Here is a 19,869-nt window from a genome sequence, read left to right on the forward strand (position 1 = left end):
CAACAATCTGTTCCCGATTGCTGCGCTGATTGTGTAACTTGAATGGCAGCTAAAAAAGTCCAGGTTAAAAAGACTTCCCTTTATGACTGAACTGTTGCGTTGCTGAATTTAAACAGAAGTTTTTCAGTGACCGGAGTTGACATAATTATCGACAGGATGATACATGCTGACCTCACCCAAAGGAACATCCTAGATTGCTCAAGTGTATCCAATCAGCACGTCCTCTTGCAGGCAAACACCTAATAAATGTTCCGCCTTGTTTGGATATAATCACACAGTCTCATGCTAGGGTTGTTGTTGTTTGTTCTGTGATATATGGTGCAAAGGTCTCATCTTTGACAGTCTGCTGTTTTTTTGGACTTTGATTTGGTTGCTGATGACTATGAATATTGGCATTGTGTGTGGGTGTGTGTTGTGTGTATATATGGGTTAGGTGTGTTTGTGTATTTGTGGGAATAGGCACGGCGTACACATGCCTGTATCTCATGATCTTCTGATGTTTAATACTTCTAATTTTAGCTGACATGGTTCCTCCTTGTTTATTTATTTTAGGCGTTGGCCCGTCCTTACAGGCATTGTTGCTTTTGTGTATCTGACCTTTAACCTGTAGAACAGGTTAGAGATGAAAGCAGGCCTTTACTAGAAATAACAGCACTCTTCCGCCAACCTCACTTACGAGATGTGTTGATTGTAAGATTTTGTAAATTTCTATCTTGTTATTTTTCCTGTCTTGTATCCGTTACTGCCAACACGGATCTTATGATGTAACTAGTTAGTCCGGTTGGCAACAAGATATATGAAACACTTGGCTTTCTGGCTGAGCTTTGGAGATCATACCACTCTCAGGTCTGATCAGTTAATATGCAGATATTGATATTTTTTCATACCTTCATACCCTCCTGGCATTTCACCAGGTATACAGTATATGACGGTACTTGTGTTAAAAAAACAACAACAACAAAAACGTAAAAGCTGAGCTGCTGGTGATAGAGGTCATATTAATGTGTATGTCATTGTCTAGCCTACAATGCTGTGTTTCTAATATGCAATTAATCTACTTAGACAAGTCTTACTTGGTTTAAATACTCATGTCCCACAGAATAATGCATAGATAGGAAATAAGCGCCCTACTTGCCGGACGACCTGATGACACTTGTTGCTGTGGCGGATACTGACACATAAGATTCAGATTCAGATGTCTTTATTGTTATTGTGCAAACATACAGGAGCAGAATGGAATGATCAGTGGGCTGAACCGAGATCATGTGTTGAATAAAATGATGTTGCTAATTAACTGCTTTTGTAGTAGAACAACGTGACCTAAAGATAACGTTATACATGGCATTTCCCCCACATAGGCACGGAGGCATATTTCTTTTTTACTAGTTCTGTAATGTTATCCCCACCACTCGCAGTTGACGTCTTTCTTAGCTCCACTGCCTGTTCCACCAGTGGAGACTGACCTATTGTGGCGCATATTGTGCACTACATCACATCAATACAGCATCTCTGTATCAGTTTGAAATTGAAAGAGGAGCAGGAGAGGAGAAAATCATACCTTTGGAATTTCTAAATACAGTATAAACAGTAATACCTTGATACCACCCAAGCATAATGCAGCTACAGCCATCTGCCAGTTATCTTAGCTTAACATTTAAACTAGAAACAGTGGTGACCAGTGAGAGGGCTCTGTCCAAAGGCAACGAAATCGAACTACCAGCACCGAGTCATGAAATACTCAGGCATATAAGCCTGTAAAATGGTGATTTGTTGTTTTTACACTTTGATTAAAGAAACAAGATACAATAATTAGTGATTTATTGATAGGTGCTTGTCAAATTGTGTTATCTGCAGGCAGTGCCAGGCTAGCTGTTTCCCCGTTTTCAGTCTAAGCTAAGCTAACTGTCTCCCTGCTCTCTTAACAATGCCTTGCAAACATCCTGTCACTCAAGCAGCCTTGCTCTTGAGTTGTAAGAAAATTCACCCCCCCATACAGTTGTCGTGAATGTTAAAATTAGCTATAGAGACCAAAGCCGTTTGTTGTACCAGGTTGTAAACCTTGTTTATTTCTGCTTTCTGCATTTTAGCATGAGTGTCTATGAGGACTAACTCGCTTAAGGAGCCAGGAACTGCAGTTTTTGGCACTTCATGTTAGCTTCATTTTTCAGCTCCGGAGGTTGCCTCTTGCTGTGGCTTCATGTTTGCTACATGACATTTTATTTTTATTTATTTATTTATTATTTGTACACACATAAAACTGCAAAAAAAAAAAAAAAAACAGTTTAGTAAAAGAAATAAGAAATGTGTCAGGAGAGGTCAAGATCCACAAACTTATACAAACGGACCTCCCCTCAACTTGAGGAGAAAAAACAGACAATGAAAAATTAGTGACAGCAGACATGATATCTTCTCATTTAACTCTCCACCAGAAAGAAAAGTGTATTTTTACAAAATGTCAAGCTGTTTCTTTTATGGATTTGTAATTTTGAGATCGTCAAAAAAAGCCTTGGGAGAGGAACTATATTAACATACAGTAATTGCATTTGGTGAAATTCAGGATCTGGGATTTCCACCATTAGATGAGCATTTTTAGTCAGAACAGTGACACTAACATAGAGACTTGTTTCGAAATAATGGCATCCATGCAGGGTAACAAATCTATTTATCTCAAATTTTAAGAGATGGGAATAATGTCTTGGAGCACTGTTCAGCATTAGTGGGGGGTTTACGCTTTCTGAATGCCGTCTACTGTGCGCTGCAGTGTGAAATATGAAAACTATTTTGAGACACTGTGTATTGGCTTTTGTGGTTATGGACCTGAATAAACTGGTTTGTCTAAACTGTCATTTTTGCTGTCATCCTCCCCCTCAGACTCCACTTCATCTGGCAGTGATCACCCAGCAGGCCAATATGGTGGAGGCTTTGTTGAGAGAAGGGGCCGACCCTGCTGCCTTGGACCGTAACGGCCAGACGGCGCTCCACCTCTGCTGCGAATATGAGCAGCGTGACTGTCTATCTGTCTTGCTCTCTCGCTCCTCATCCTCCACATGCCTGGAGATCAGAAACTATGAGGGTAAGTTGGGGTCTACAGAGGAGGCCCCTCAGTCTGTATAGAAGTTGCTCTCAGATGACTGACTCGCTCTTCTCACTATGTTATTTAATCTGATACAGGCTTGTGCTGGACCATTTCCTCCTTAGTGATTTTTATGTGTTTAATTTAATGAATACAAGCAAAGCCATTATCATTACGCTGAAGTTTTGGGCATCGTGGTCAGCTGCCTTTTTCTCACTACTCCCTGTGTGTGTGACCAAGTTTATATTGACATCTAGAAATTGCAGACACTTTGACATCAGGTCATTTACAGTACATGTGTGAGCAGTAAAATGGTGAACAGCCACAGACTACCTTACTAGCTTGTTGGGGGCTATAAGAGATGTGAAGCCTTTTCAGGTAGGTGTGGGGTTGGTTGCTTTTGGATGTGTGGGCAGGAAGAGAAAAGGACGTGTCCTTCCTCTGTGGTCTTGTGTAGTCTCACATTGTCACATCACCAGCGTATGCCTGTGATGTTAAAGCACAGGAGACATTAGTGTGAAAGTAACAAGTCTGGGTACAGAAGAAAGCCCCCAAAATACACACAGGCTTGTCTCTCTACAATTCTATTTGTCGAGCAGGGATCAGATCTAATTACAACAACTTCAACCAAATAGCAAAGTCTACTTTCATTTTAATGTAATGGAATAATTTCCTGTCTAGACAACACAGCTTTAAGAGTCCTAACAAAGGTGAAGAAAGGTGAACATATCACACCAATACTCAGGTCTCTCCACTGGCTTCCTGTGTACCACATGATTCAGTTTAAGATGCTCCTGCTAGTCTATGAATCTTTCAGTGACAGAAACCTCTCGGCCTGGCTCTGGTAGCAGTCTGCTAACCAGTCCCAAGAAAACATGGAGAAGCTTTAAACTCACTTTAAAGGCCCAGTCTCTAGGATTTAGGGGGATATACTGGCAGAAATGGAATATATTATAATAAATGTGTTTTCTTTTATGTATAATCACCTGAAAATAAGGATCGTCGTGTTTTTGTTACGTTAGAATGAGCCGTTTATGTTTACATAGTGAGCGAGTCCTTGTCCACGGAGTCTAACATGTTGCACTGCCATGTTTCTACAGTAGCCCAGAGTGGACAAACCAGATACTAGCTCTGGATAGGGCCATTTGGGTTTTTGCGTTTGGCAATGAACTGAAACAGCATCGGAAAAACACCCATTTTTACGTGAAACTGCCTTATTAAGTGTTTTTACCGGTTTAAATCACCGGGCCCATGTGCTTTGGAGAGGAGGAGACCTTTGCGGATAATTCAGCTCCTGCAAAAAAAACCTCCTGAACGTCTGGATCTTAAGTTACCAAAGAAAAAAGTTTTAATTACCAGGGGTCACCAGGCGTGTGCACAAAACGACGCCTAAAAGAGGTGTGCACCACTTCCCATGCAGAAGTTGCGATCTATAAAAACAGACTTAATGGGATAAACTTTGACCCATGCTCATGAACATTTTGGAGACGGGAAATTGGTGACACAGAAGGTGAGGTGGAAGCCTGATTGTAGAAATGGTTGAATATTTTTTGACGCACGCCACTTTGGCTTTTGTCCGTACATACATTTGTAGTATGGATCTTATGTACTATATTATAAATAAGACACCTGGTCCGTTTGTTTGGAGAGGAGGAGGCCTCTGTTGATAATTCGGCAATGAACAGTGAAGGAATCCAACTGGCAGTTCATGCTTGGGTCATGGGAGACATTTCAGCTAGTTGCAATCTGCAGTTCTCGCTGCTAGATGCCACTAAGTCCTACACACTTAAATGTTATGCCACACACTGCCTGTGTCTCTGTATACTGTGTGTGGAGGCAGTATGTGTAATAACAGGTTTACGCAGGTGTGTGTATATGCATTTACTTGGACTTATGCCCATTGTGTGTGTACATGTGTGTCTGAATTGGTTCAATATGAAACTCAGGTTCTGCTTCGTCCCTGTTCTCAGGTTTGAGCCCTCTCCATCTGGCAGTGCTGCGGGGCCATAAAGATTTGGCCAAAATGCTGCTGGATGCAGGCGCTGACATCAACGCTATGGTCAGTCCTTGTGCTGCACTGACTCAGCACTGACTAAGTTTCACAACTTCACAAATTTAACATTTACCGTCTGTTCATCCTCTGACTTTTCCATGGTGTTGTTTTATACTCTCATCAGGACATCAAAAGTGGCCAGAGTCCTCTAATGCACGCGGTGGAAAGCAATAACGCAGACATGGTCCACTTCCTCATTGAGGTAATGAGGGTGTGTGGGCAGGGAGGAGGGAGGGGAGAGAGGGGTTGTGACTCAGCTCTATTTGATAAGTCTGGTTTTCTCTTTCCAGCTCGTAAGCTGCATACTAAGTTTCCTATTCTTTTCTTGTGTGTATAGATAAGGCCTTCAAAGAATCGGAGCAAAACATTAATAGTTTAGCTTTATTATCAGAGTGTAGCAGATGTGTTGTACATGGGCAGAATTATCTTCTCTCCTTCCTTCATCTCTCCTTTTAAAGCATTTTTTCTCCTCTTCATCTCTCCTATCTGATCTCACTCACCCTCTCCATGGATCTGTATTCTGTTTCACTTTCTATGCTGAACTGCGTCTCCTCTGGCTTTCTTTATGAATCACATCTGTGTCAACTTCTCATGTTTTTCTCTTGCAGAGTGGCTGTGATGTCAACAGCCAGTCATATAGTCGGAACACAGCCCTTCACAGCGCCTGTGGCCGGGGTCAGGTGGACACGGTACGGCTGCTACTGAAGAGCGGAGCTGACAGCAGCCTCAAGAACTACCATAATGACACCCCTGTGATGGTGGCCAAGAACAAGAAAGTGAGTGAGGGGACAACAGAGAGACAGAAAATATGCAGTATGAAACAGACCTAGCTGAAATGCCATTCTTACTCTATTGTTTGTCTTTTCATGGTTGTGAGTTGCGGCATCAGGACAATTTAGAAAAAAAAAAAATGAACTCCCAAAAAAAGGTGACCAAAATGACTGAACGACTTCTTTGTGATTGTCCAATTTTTCATTCACACACTGTAATTTTACAATGGAAAATCCCACCAATAGTTCAGTTACGTCAGAACAAATGCAACCATTGCAAAACCCTCTTGACTCGGCTCTGATTAGGATAGTCAGAAGACATGGTTGAATCCAGATGGGAAAGAAAGTGTGTGTATCCTTCCCTCTAGAGGACAAACCTGAATGGTGCAGTGTTTTCTCCACCAGTGTTATATGCTCGTTTGGCTCAAGAGCTGTTTGTTTGTAGATCAGTGTGACACTCACAGGTCATGCACACAAGGTTGTAACAGATTGTAAATATTTTTGCAGATAGCAGATGTGTTACGAGGGAGAGGCTCCAACCAGATAAGAGATCAACAGTGTGTGTCTGTCTCACCACATCGGAGCAGCATAACAGAAAATGGTAAGAAAATGCACACAGTTAACACACACAAGTACACCCAGCCAATTAAATCCCAGCATTTGATTTGTACTCTTTGCCTCTTCTTTAGGGTCCCCATCCCCCAGCCACAGTCGTGGGTGTTCACCGTCGACTACGCCACACACCCCTCATCGCAGCACCTCCCACTCTCCAAAGACTCCATCCATGCTTGTATTTCCATTTTACTAGCTCAAAGTTACTGTCCAGTGCAACTTGCAACTACCTCTGCACAGCCAGCCAACAAAGAGACTTCAGTGCCCAAAAGGGATGATAGGCCGGCAAAAGACTGCGGCTGAAATACAAGCTGGTCTTCTTTCCCAGAAAAGACAGTCACAGCTGCAATCCCTCGTCGGGTTTTGATGCCTGGACATAGTGTCTGCAACCTCTCTCCTCATCCGGCCACTGCTGTGGGCACCCCAGTTGACGACTGGGACCAAACCTAGTGACTGACAAGCTGCTGCAGCACTCAACTGGATTTCTCCATATGCATATATGTAGTAGCAGAAATGTGCCACTGCATGCAATGAAGGCTGAACACAAAGGAGTGCTTTAAAAACTGCCTGGAGATTTCAGTTAATGGTGGAGTTTTAGCTTTTTTTTTTACAGAGGACAGAAGAGTGATGACAGGAAATGAAGGGCAACAAAGAACATATTTAGACACCCTATGTAAAATATATCCAGTCTGCTTACTGGAAGGCTTCACAATGTAACTTGACTTAATATTGCACAGTTTAAATCCTTCTATCTGTCATTTTAATAACCCACTGTATGAGCCTGTGTGTGTGTGATGCTATATTGTAAAAATGTGTAGATATTTTTTATATAAAACGTGTCCAACAGAGTTGAGTTTTGTCTTGGTTTTTGCAGCTTGTCTCTCAGTAACATTTGAGAATTTGAAAGCCGTGCTGTGATTGGTCGGTGGGCGGTCCTCTGGGGCAAACAACCGGCCCAAAAACGAGCGCGCGGCCATGTTGAATTGTGAATATTCCGAAAGAAGAGACAAAAGAGTTAAAAAACTCGGTGGATTTCTGCAAACAGCGAGTATTTACCGAAACTTAATTAAAACTGATGATATAAAGTAAAGCAACGACACAACTGGGAAAACTTTGGGTGGATGTAGCAAAGTGAAGGTAGCATCTTCCTCCGACTGGGTAAAGAGTTATTTCTCAAGCATATTGATTAACACTGCCGTGTACGTTAACTCCGGCTAAGCTAACGCTAGCATGCTAACTTAACCGTTTGGTCAGGTTGAGTTAAACGTTAAAGTAACAGACTCGAATTGAAATGAACCACGCAGGTTTGCTTTGTTCTCGTTGTTTCTTGGTGAGAGGTTTGACACACGGTCCATATAGCAAACGGGAATACGATTAAAAGTTAGCGTTAGCTTGCTAGCTGGACGGTTAAAGCCACGTTGCTATGCCTAAAGTTTTACGCTGTTTATAGGTGTGCTACTAAGTTTACTTCTTCCCTGCTAGCTATGCTTTCGACAGTGACAACCAAGTATTTATGAAAGAAGATACACACGGGCAATACTCCAGTGTTTTGCTCTACTTTATGTTTTGTTCAAGAAGGGTTTAAAGTTTAGTGGCCAACTAGCTAAGCTAACTTTGAACGTAACTTCGTCAGTTGGTGTTAGCTCGCAACTCTTACTACGTTAGCTTAAGTTAGCATTAGGCTAGCTTATAAACCAAAGGCATCACAACAAAGCCGCACTGGCACGGTTGTTATTGCTTGCTATTTCGTGTTAAAATGAAGCTGTTTACGCCACAGTTTCGCCCTGTTAACATTAATTTGATACCAGGTCATTTTTAAATTAAACTAGTTTTGCGGTTGAACGTTAGCATTTGTTGCTGGCATTTGATGGCTTTGCTTAACGTGGCATTGTTTGCAGCTTATCGAAGGTGGTTTTTGCACCCATCTGATATGTGCTATTGATCGATAGTAGCTAAAGTTTGGGTAGCCCTTTGTTATTTTTTGTGCCACTAGCTCTAAACTAACCACCCACGATTGTTTATGGCCTGACAGGTAACCTGGACTTCTTGTTGATCGGCAATCCCCCAAGCACTTTGCAGACTGCCATCTCAAGTTTTGCTACAGGAGTAAAGGAAACCAGAAAGACATAACCACAGACTTTAAAACTGAACTGTCCATGTGAAAGACAAACACAGTGCTGGAGTGACTTTTTTTTTGAGCCAGTATTGAGCCCTAGAGAAGAAGACTTTTTGATGTCACAGGAACAAATCATAGTCTGAGACGTGACCAAGAAGATCATATTTTACTACTGGCCATTATGAATGTATAAAAATAGCACTTGGACTTAAAAAGCCAAGATTCACGAAGAACACAGAAAATTTTGGATCATCAATACAGCAAGAATAAGAGTACTCTGACAAGAAAAGAAAGAGTCTATGTTTTGGTCAATTTATTTATTGATATAAATGTTAATTTCTCCCTTTTTTGGAGAGTTGTCTTGTAAATAGACAGAATTGATAGGCAGGCTTCTTCTTTTCAAGAGGTCTGAACGTCAGATTGTGTACGCAATACATTCTTTAAAAAAAGAGAAAACAGTTTTTTATTTTTTTTTTTACACACGGGTGCATTAAGAAAAAGCAACCATCACAAAAAGAGGCAAATAAAACATACTGAGGATTTTTGCCAGTTCAAGTGTGTCGAATCCATGGCTACAGCAAGAACAGCAAACCCAGCAGCAATGATTGGATTGAACAAACAAGCAAATGGGCAGCTCAGAGGACAGCCGGGACTCCTTGCAACTGCCCAACAGCCTAGTGCTCTCCAGAAAAAGACCAGCATTCCTCAAAGCAGTGGGGGCATCAAGTAAGATCCAGTGACATATATTCTCTCAGTTAATCTGTATTGAAAGAAATGCAAGTTTTGTATCTGTGAAGCTCTGCTGGATACAAAAAATCTCCAGATTATAAATATAGATACAAGTGTAATTTCTTGTACAAAACTTATAATGAGTATATTTTGCACAATGAAGTTGACCGCAAACGTATTTTAACAACAGCAATAGTTTACCCTAATAGTGGCTCCATTGTGTCTTGCTGTTGTGCACTTTGGGTTCAGTATATTTCAGAGCCCTCCTTTGTCTGTGTGTGTTGTTATTTATTCAGACATAACAATGCAAATTCTTACAATTAGGTTTGGAGATGACTGGAAGAAATGCCTGGAACTTCCCCCAAAAGACACCAGAATGAAAACTTCGGTAACGTAACTGTTGATTTTACCAGTCATAATTATTCACATCCATTGTTTATAACTCTGAGATACTTTCCACATATTCTGTTGAATTTTTATATGTTTTTGACTCGCTGTCACATCAACCTCTGGATCCTATTAAACAATAGTCTCATATGTTTCTGCTCTGGTCTTCCAGGATGTGACATCAACTAAGGGAAATGAATTCGAAGACTACTGCCTAAAGCGGGAACTACTAATGGGAATCTTTGAAATGGGATGGGAGAAACCGTCCCCTGTCCAGGTAAGTAACTATGTCATGTTTGTTTATGTGAAGGGAGCTTGGTTTGTGTTTTTTGCAAACCACCTACCAAACGAACCTACCAAACGTTCTCATGAATCAGACCTCTAAAATTGACTCACCAAAACCCAGAACAGTGCTTTGTTACCTCAGTTTATGTTTCAAAGTTGAGACAGTTCCAGATTTGACTCACCAAAATGATCCATTTATTCACTTCAGGCATCTTTGTGAAGCCCAGTTCAGACCAAACATTCGTGATGAGAGGAGTTGAAACTTGCAACTATTTGTAATGTGCCGGTCTGCAACGTTGTGAGAACCTGCCATTTTAACAATACGACTAGATGAGATGGTGTATTGTCTCCATAGCAACTCTCGGTACTTCTGCTTTGATTTTCAGGCTTATTTTGTAGCTGAAGATAATTTGTAGCTTCCTTAATTATGATTGAGAATAGTGAAAGTGAGTTACTCGCTTCAGTTGCATTTCTAGTTCTGATGAAACAGAATCAAAATATAAACAAAACAACTTGCATGTCAGATGGGCTGTATTCATAATAACAAATACACCACAATAATGTAAATAACCATGGCAGACTAATCAGTCAACGTGTGTGTGTGACATGCGAACATACTTTGGGGAGCATCAGTGACCCGCTGCCCAACACCAACACACTAAGGACAGAGACAGACGCACATGACAACAGCTGCAGGGATGTAAATGAGATGGGCTTGGCGAGGATGGAGGGTTGTTGTCAAGGAATGGCACAGGGAATGAGCACACTGCCTGTGGACAGTTTGTACCGTACTTGGCCAGCAAACTTTGCTACAAGCCAACTGGCTGTTGAAACAGGTGATGTGCCTTACGCTCTAAAACCAGCCATTGGCGACTTGTCAAGCAGAGTCGCAGGTGACACCATCAACCAGTTTGAGAGTCCAGCGGAGGCTGGCCAGTTCACACTGATGCAACTTTTCTGTTCAGCGTTCTAAAATGGTTCTGTTTGCTGCAAAACTTTGGTCTGTACTGGGCTTTAGACTTCATTTGGCTCTCTGACAAATGCATTTGACTATCCTAACCTGTCATTGTTGCATGTGCATGCCAATGGAGGAGAATTTGGGGCCTGTCTTGAAGCCTCCTTTAACCAGCCACAGGATCCCATTACATGTACATGCACTCCTACAAACCACTTCTCAGTTGTATGGTCTGAAGGATTGTGATTTTTTTTTTTTTTTTTTTTCCCCATGTCCCCGCTATATCTGAACAGCAGATTGCACAATTTTAAATGAGGAAATAATTGCAGTCATGGATGCTCTTCTTTGTAGCACATATTGTTGTATTGTGGTGTGGTGTTGAGGCCCTGTTGTGGATTCGAAAGGGTCAGGTATAGAATATTAATTTGTGTGTAGGTCTGCCTGATTGTTTGCCTTATTTCCAAGTAAGTGTCATGTCCAATGAACCTTGCCCATTGTACTGACGGGACTTGTCTGTCTGTCAACAGGAGGAAAGCATCCCTATCGCTCTGTCAGGAAGAGATATTTTGGCTCGGGCCAAGAATGGTACAGGAAAAAGTGGAGCCTACCTCATCCCTCTCCTGGAGAGGATAGACCTGAAGAAAGATCACATCCAGGGTGAGTTTCAGTTGACACCTCCTGAAAGTGCTTATGTTGAAACGGTTACAGTGTGATGGACGTACGAATGAAAGTCTTTCCACAAATATTTTGAGATGGTTGTCGCCAGACGTGTAACCCCATTAATAAGTAACAGTATCACTGGCTCAACAAGTAAGGGTGTAGGGTGCCCATTAGGTCAGTGGGTAGAGCAGGTGCCCCGTGTACAAAGGCACCGTCCTTGCTGCAGCGGCTCTGGGCTCAATTCCAGCCCACGGCCCTTTGCTGCATGTCTTTTCCTCTCTGCCCTCTCTTCATGCTTGGCCTGACCTATGTAACAAAGGCATAAAAAGCCAAAAAAAAGTAGGGGTTTAATGAACCACTGATCTGAATTGATACACCAATTCAGTGATCAGCGATCTAATATCATCAGTGCAAAGTGAAAACATCGATCAGTATCATCATCTTTAGGTTACGGCTTTGTAAAATTCTCTGTCACTGTCTAACAGCAGCAGGCAGATGGCAAGCAGCCAAGTGAACGACGATGAAGATAACATTATTTATTCTAGCATAAATCAGCACTGTGGAAATATTTTAAATTTTGGGGGAAATACGGGTCAACAGACAAAGCACATGGCATAAACAATGCAGTTACAAGATTAAACAAGATACGGTCAAGTCCATGATAACTGCACCACTCTGTCTCAAATGTATTTATTTCTACTGTTGGTTAACAGGGTTTTGGGTCAGAATACATGTGTATTTTGTTTTTTTTTTCTATTTTCTATTTGCAACCACCACTTTATTTATTGTGTCTATGCATCTCATCAACCCTGGCATTTCATCAGCCCTTCCCATTTCTGTCTCAATCCAGCCATAGTGATGGTGCCAACGAGAGAGTTGGCCCTGCAGGTGAGCCAGATCAGCATTCAGCTCAGCAAGCACCTAGGAGGGGTCAAGATCATGGCGACTACAGGCGGTACCAACTTGAGGGATGACATCATGCGCCTCGATGAGATAGGTACTTGTAGTTCCATTAATATTCAAGATAGAAAGAAATGGAAAATTGTAGATAAGTAATTCTTTCTGTGACGCTACTGACCAGTGTTTCATGGAATGTTTTTATCCTGTCACTCTGAGGTCATGGCACATAAGATCAGGACAACTCACGCTTGTCCTTTTTGTCTTTTAATTATTTTTTTTCATTGGTTAAAAATGTGCAGCTGTTCTCAGAAGTTGTTGTGATGTGTTGTTTGTCTCCTCCCCTCCCAATAGTGCATGTAGTGATCGCGACACCAGGCAGGATACTCGACCTGATCAAGAAGGGTGTGGCAAAAATGGACAGGGCCCAAATGATTGTGATGGATGAGGTATGTTTGGTCTTTTAATTACTTAACCCTAATGTCAGTATTGTTGACCGTGTTTATCATTAAGTTTTCTTTTTAATATTTGTATTTTTCAGGCAGATAAGCTGCTGTCCCAGGACTTTGTGGTCCTGATCGAAGATATAATAAGCTTCATGTCAAAAGATCGTCAGATCCTGCTTTACTCTGCCACTTTCCCCATCAGTGTGCAAAAGTTCATGGTGAGAACCCAGACTGTATTTTATTTCTCCGAACAAAAGGTATTAATTAAAATCTTGTTTAACAATATACCTGTGAATAATTTTTCCAGAGCAAGCACCTAAGGAAGCCTTATGAGATCAATCTGATGGAGGAACTGACCCTGAAGGGCATCACTCAGTACTATGCCTATGTGACGGAAAGACAGAAGGTCCACTGTCTTAACACACTCTTTTCTAGGGTGAGTTTTTAGCCCTTATCAGTTGGATATTAAGAGCCTAAAAAGTTTCAGGGAGTTAATCGATACTAGGCTAAAAAAAGCAGCACTACCTCTCTGGTTTTAAGTTTCAACGCATATGTGCATATTGATACCTCAATATAGAATTACATATGATTGAGGATTTTATACCTATAGCTAACTTGAACTTGCAAAATATGATCAAAAGTTTGCGATTAGTCCTCTTTGAAGTGTGCATTGTTATTAATTTATTAATTCAAGACACCGGCTCTCATATTAGGACAGTGATGTGCATATGTCATGAATAAAATTTGATTCAAAATGAAATTAAAAAGACAAAACAGGATAAGAAAACAAGAGCCACAAATACACAGGCAAATAACCAGGGAGCGGCGTGCAGCTTACAGATAGCGGTTTGGCCTCCTTAGAATAAACTGTAGCCAGAAGATACCTGAGACAGGTAGCATAGAATAGCAGGTTATTCTTTCGGTCATCAGTAATCATAAATCTATATATTTCTGTTACAGCTTCAGATCAACCAGTCTATCATCTTCTGCAACTCCACCCAGAGGGTTGAGCTTCTGGCCAAGAAAATCACCCAGCTGGGTTATTCCTGCTTCTACATCCATGCGAAGATGATGCAGGAATACAGGAACCGTGTGTTCCATGACTTCAGGAACGGACTGTGCAGAAACCTGGTCTGCACAGGTGGGTGAAGAGAGTTTGCATTTTAAAATGTAAAGTGCAAATTTAAGTTAATAATGATTGACTAACATACATATTTTGTTGTAGACCTGTTTACTCGGGGTATCGACATCCAGGCAGTCAATGTGGTCATCAACTTTGACTTCCCCAAAAATGCAGAGACCTACCTGCATCGCATCGGCAGATCAGGTAAGATGAACTACTTATAATTTTTCACACCTTTAACAGTTTTGTTTACAGTTACAACTTGCAAAATCTTTCATGACACTACGAACCACAAACAATAGCTAAATGATGTCTCTCCTCTCGCAGGGCGCTTTGGTCATCTGGGTCTGGCGATCAATCTGATAACTTCAGATGACCGCTACAACCTGAAGAACATTGAGGATCAGCTGGTCACTGACATAAAGCCCATCCCCAGCAGCATTGATAAGAGCCTGTATGTGGCAGAGTTTCACTCTGTTGACCCAGATGCTGACGGCGACGACGAAGGTGGAGCCTTAAACAATGAACTGGGGGCGATCTGAGTGAATGGTAAGTTCTTTCAAGAGCTCAAAAAACAGACTGAAGAAACCCTTCAGGATTAAATGTACTTATGAACCCAGCTGAAGTAGTTTTATAGGTTGGTGCTGATTAACAGTTCTAGTAGGGGGTTTTTCTGCTCTCAATAAAGCTGTCGCGGTGAAGGAATTTCCCCTGCGGTGATAAAGGGTGGCTCAACAGTGCAATATGCGGTATTACCACCTTTTTTTTCCTTTTTTCTTTTTTCTTTCTTTTTTTTTTTTTTTAATACTGTTTTTGCACATTAATTTGTCCTGATTTCACTGTGTTGTTGTTGAGCTATTATTGGGTATATTGGTGCTTTTTAAATGACAGAGATTTTTAAAACAAATACAATGCTTGTTCATTGGTGATGCAGAACACAGGGCCACTGAGGCATTTTTTCGGCTGAGGTGCTTTGGTTACATCTCTAGTTGCTTTGATACAGTATATGTGCAGAGGTAAAAATGTCAACACAAGGCAGAATACTCACTCTGGATGAAGGGAAGGCAAACCCGATGGTCTGTGTCGTTTGAATATGAAATTCTTCGTAGTTCGACGATGTCACTGCTCTTTGCGGTAAGCCATTTACTCTGCTCCGACACCACTGTGAGTGGATGGCTGGGTAAAAAGTGACAGTGAGGAGCAGCTGTAGTGTTTTACACAAAGTTGAATATTTTTTAACTCTTGGCTACTAGAACTAAACGTCAGGCGTACACTGCTCGGCGCCTCATAGATGTAAATCATAGTGTAAATGTGCGGAAATTGTGTGACAAAAAGAAAAACGGGTTGTGGTGATTACTTGCCATCCCCTGCAGTTGCAGATAATTGCTATAGCCCTACTTCTTACGCTTGGTCTACACAGGTCATATATCAGCTGCAATTCTCAGTTGTCCATCTGACACCAAAAGTAATAAGGGTTGATGTCCTGCCCTGTGTGGAAGGTGTAAAGCTGTCTTGTCTGTGGCCAATGAAGGCCGGGGGGGGGGGCTTATGAATTGCCAGTCCAGGGATTGACTGGTTGGCTTGAACCCACTTTAACATTCATAAACAAGGAATATGTTAAATTAGGTAGATAATCTTGGAGAAACTTTTCATTTCCACATTCTGGTTTAGGTTGATTTGTGTGTATATGAATGAGCATTTTGGTTCATTAACACTAGAAACAAGTGATTACTGTAGCTTGAAAGAGAGCAAATACCAGCAACCTTGCTAATGTGTAATATCCTCTTTCATCAAGAAGATTAACTGAAGTTTTACAGGATTTAAAGGTGAAGGGTTAAGGGCTGTTGTCCTCGGGCTGCACAACAGCAGTCAACTTAGATTTACACAGAGCTGATCAGCGCACACACAGCCAGCTGTCTGCTCCGCAGGTTTGCTAAAGCCGTGACTCATTCATATGGTTGTTTGCAGACACTCTAACTTGTCTTGTTTTTTTTTTTTTTTTCTTTTCAGGAGAAAAACGGCGCCTGGCATTCATCACACAATATTGACTACGCATCACACAAGATCCCAAGTGATGATTACTGCTCCCTATGTTGCCACCAGAATGGTCTATTTTAGATTGCTCTTTATTTCCAGTCTGAGTTTACAGCAGTTTCCAGTTCTGTCTGTCTATATGTTGGTAAACTGTTATCTTCCCACTATCGCTGCCAGAGATGGTCACTGTACACATGATTTGGGCCAATGCTTAAGTCTGTCATTGAACTCTGCCACTCTTGACATTGTCATTGACAATGTTTTTTTTTTGTACTTTGCTGTAAGAATGAAAATGTGAAACCAAAGGTAGACTTGGATGATAGAGCCCAGCTCACATCCTCACTGTGCAGATGAACTACACATCCTGTGTGCACATCCTGCTGACAGGTCTTGAGCACGTGCTTTAAAGGAAACCCACATTTTTTAACATCTTCACTCAGCGGCTACTTTATTAGATTCTTGTTTTGGTACTGGATTGGACCCCAGTGGCATGGATTTAACAAGGTGCTGGAAACATTCCCTCGACAGACCTGTTCATGTTGACATGACAGCCTCATGCAGTTGCTGCACATTTGTCAGCTGCTCGTTCCTCTTGTGGATTTATGTTGTGTTGGAGTGAGATCTGGTGACACTGGAGGCCATTGGAGGAGACTCATTGTCTCTTTTGGGATGACGTGTTCACTGATCTGGCATTATGTCTTGCTAATAAATACCCATTTGAAGATGGCAGGTTTGGATAGTAACTTCTGTTGTCCACCTGCCACTGTGGCTGGTGGATTCCAAAATCTATCAGCAGCTCAATAGATCATTATTTTTTGGCTGGTGAGTGAAACAAATTTAGCAGCCACTTGCATGTTTTACCAACATTTGGCTGGTGCTGCTAATTTCTAACCCTGGTCGACTGGCCATAAAGGGATGCACAGACATGGTCAGCAACAACAGTCCAGAAGGCACATTTAAATGATGCTCAGTTTGTGCTAAGTAACCAAAACTGCTATTATTACACTGCCATCACCAGCCTGAAACCTCGGACTCATGTTGTTAAACCAACTTTTGACCATACCATCTGCAAGTTGCTGCAGAATTAAAGATTAGCAAGACCAGGCAACGTTTTTCCACCTGCTGTGCAGTGTTGGTGAGCCTGTCTCACTGCAGTTTTCTTTGTCCACCTTCCTGTCACCTTGAACCAGTCCGGCCATTCTCGTTTGACCTCTCTCATGAATAAGTTGCTTTTTGTACCCCTCAGAGCTGCTACTCTTGTTTGTTTTGCCTGTCAACATGTAGACTTGTGTGAAAATCCCCAGGAGGTTAACGCTGACTATCATTCCACAGTCACATTTCCTCCCCCTTCTGACATTCAGTCAGGTCAGACCTCAATGGTGTTACCATGTCTGCATGCTTCTACGCATTTAGTGGTTGATTGGCTGTTTGTTAATGAGCAGGTGTTCCTAATAATGTGGCCACTGAGTGTTGTATGTTTTTTGTTGCTTTTGCCATCATCCCAGGTTGGTTATAAAAACAGTTTGCCCACCAACTCTTGGTGACAGTTGGTGATGCAGTGTAAAAAAGACTGATAATACACATATCCCTAGTTTAACCAAATTAACATCCTTCAAAAGGGAACCAAAGTTGGGAGAGTAGACAAAGAATTACAAAAGTAAGATAGAGATGGCTTCAGAAACCAAAATGACCACTTGCTCTGACTGGGCTGCTGCGGTGCTCCAGTACAGAGCACCTGAAACCGTGTTGCTGATAGTGGACTTTATTTTATTTTAAAAGTGTTTACTGCAGAAATAAAACATTACATGACAACAGTGTAACATCAGTGACACTGTAGTGCATTTTATTACAGCACAGATCCAGTAATTACAACAAGTCAGTATTTAACTGTAAAGTTTCTTTGATCCCTTTACAGTCGTCGCGCCAGGCAGCATTTTCTCAGGTCTGACAGGATGGGAAGAGCCTGAACTCAACATATTGAAACCAGGCAACTTCATCAGTTATTTTAACGTAGGTTCTGTATCTGCTCTTCCCTCTGAAGTGCCTTAGTCTAACGTCAGACTCCTACTGTATCCCACATTTGTATTATAGACAAAATGGCACCCAAACCTTCCCTTATCAGTTGGTCTTGAAAGCACAGTCACTGCCAGAAAGGATTTTCAGCTTTTCATTATTTTGCTTATGACAAACTGTAAGTGTGACCAGCTGTGTGATTATCTTACAGCCTCAGACTTCTCGACTTCAGCACAATGTCACAAACTATATGTATTTCAGATTTAAAGCAAGCATACTGTGAAATTTCCAGCTGACCTCTTCTTGTTTCCTTGACCGATATGTTACTACAAAACACCAGCAGAGAGGGGACCCACATGTGAGCCCTCTTTCCTTCTTCGCGTCTGCCTCTTGAGTGCCCTTGTTGATGATAGATTTTGGCTTCCCCTATTTTGTAGCCTCAGTGCAGGCAACATTTGAATTAATACATGACCATTTTCTGAGTGGGTTTGTAACCATTTTGTCCCATCACTGTATCCTGGAGAAATTACTATCTTTATGACTTGATGTCCAGAGGCTTCAAGTAGAAAGACAGGCAGCAAATTTCTGTTATGTGTGTCAATGCCAGCGCCTTAATAAAAGTCCAACTGACGAACTCCTCATTTCAGCTTGTTTTTAATTTAATCTTCTTATACTTGTGCTTTTGTAAAAGATGCTTCGGTTAGTCTCGCACACTGCCAGTCGGTGTACTCTTAAGGCTAGTTCACATTACACGATTTTCACCCCGATTTTATGTCGCAGAGACTATCGTAACCTTCTGAGTGTTCATACTTGGCAATGTGTGTTTCTGTCATCGGGAGTCTCTCCAGCTGCGTTACGACCTGTGTGCACACCACAAGATTTCTCCACCGAGCCCTTGACGACAGAGCCCCAGATAACACCTTGGAGAAGACACATCGTAAAGGCATGGATATTCTTCCCAGTGTTGAATCAGATCTGCCTTCAGGGCCTGGGTCCAAACACAATTCGCTCCCTGTGATCCTGTGGACGCTGCCATTGTTGTTGCTTGCCGGCTTGTCAGTGTTGCCAGATCTGGGGAGAAGAACAAGCAACCAGGGCTATGGAAACAAGCCCAAAAGAAGCAACAGAGAGCAAGCCCAAATAAGCAACTCCACATTAGAACACAAGCCGCAACTACCAATATTTGTAAGCGACTTTACAAAAAAACGAGCCCAAAGTCATGGCTAATAAGTGGACCTGGAAAACCCTGCGGCTTGTCCTTCTCACATTTCTTCCGTCCTCCTGCGTGCCGACATGGGACGTATCCATAGCTGATGCTCTTTGTCGTGTCAGACTTGTCCAGTTTTCTAGCATTTCTAGTCACAGACTAGGGGGCGACTTGCTTGTAGGCTTGTTCGAACTTGAGGACTCGTCGTGTCAGACTATTTGCTGACTCGCCTCCAACCCAAGGTGGCTCTCAAGATCCTCTGCGACGTCAAAATCGCGGTAAAAATTGTGTAATGTGAACTAGGCTTTAGAAAGCAGGATACTTTAAGTTTGAATGTCACATACAAAAAAAAGGTGAGGTCAGGTTTCAGCTGTAGTTAAAATTCTCTACCAATTTTTTTTATTGTTTATTTAGTCATTGCTTTGGAAGGTGGGGCCCACTTTGAAACCGCAGACTTTGCAGAAATTTTAATACTGCTTTTTCGGGTTTATAACATTTGTCAAATGCAT

General features: G+C 41.8%; 1 protein-coding gene across 3 annotated transcripts in view; it reads left to right on the forward strand.

Annotated features, from left to right (window-relative positions):
- The window catches only part of ddx61 (DEAD (Asp-Glu-Ala-Asp) box helicase 61), a 34,665-nt gene extending 15,871 nt beyond the window's left edge, over nt 1-18,794 (forward strand). Inside the window, exons 1-13 of one of the 3 annotated variants that reach the window (XM_033640753.2) lie at nt 7,464-7,666; nt 8,541-9,350; nt 9,678-9,741; nt 9,913-10,017; nt 11,508-11,637; nt 12,491-12,637; nt 12,892-12,986; nt 13,079-13,201; nt 13,291-13,419; nt 13,944-14,124; nt 14,209-14,310; nt 14,434-14,655; nt 16,117-18,794. In XM_033640753.2, coding sequence (XP_033496644.1) covers nt 9,193-9,350; nt 9,678-9,741; nt 9,913-10,017; nt 11,508-11,637; nt 12,491-12,637; nt 12,892-12,986; nt 13,079-13,201; nt 13,291-13,419; nt 13,944-14,124; nt 14,209-14,310; nt 14,434-14,648 — 1,449 coding nt within the window. In that variant the 5' untranslated portion in view covers nt 7,464-7,666; nt 8,541-9,192 and the 3' untranslated portion in view covers nt 14,649-14,655; nt 16,117-18,794. Of the gene's footprint in view, nt 1-2,871; nt 3,074-5,043; nt 5,133-5,250; nt 5,329-5,734; nt 5,903-6,403; nt 6,498-6,585; nt 7,667-8,540; nt 9,351-9,677; nt 9,742-9,912; nt 10,018-11,507; nt 11,638-12,490; nt 12,638-12,891; nt 12,987-13,078; nt 13,202-13,290; nt 13,420-13,943; nt 14,125-14,208; nt 14,311-14,433; nt 14,656-16,116 lie in introns of those variants that run through there. The other 2 variants (XR_013492196.1, XR_013492197.1) reach the window with 2 other exon arrangements.
- Nucleotides 18,795-19,869: the final 1,075 nt, after the last annotated feature.

Source organism: Epinephelus lanceolatus, chromosome 10 (assembly GCF_041903045.1).
Source record: "Epinephelus lanceolatus isolate andai-2023 chromosome 10, ASM4190304v1, whole genome shotgun sequence".
Taxonomy (NCBI): domain Eukaryota; kingdom Metazoa; phylum Chordata; class Actinopteri; order Perciformes; family Serranidae; genus Epinephelus; species Epinephelus lanceolatus.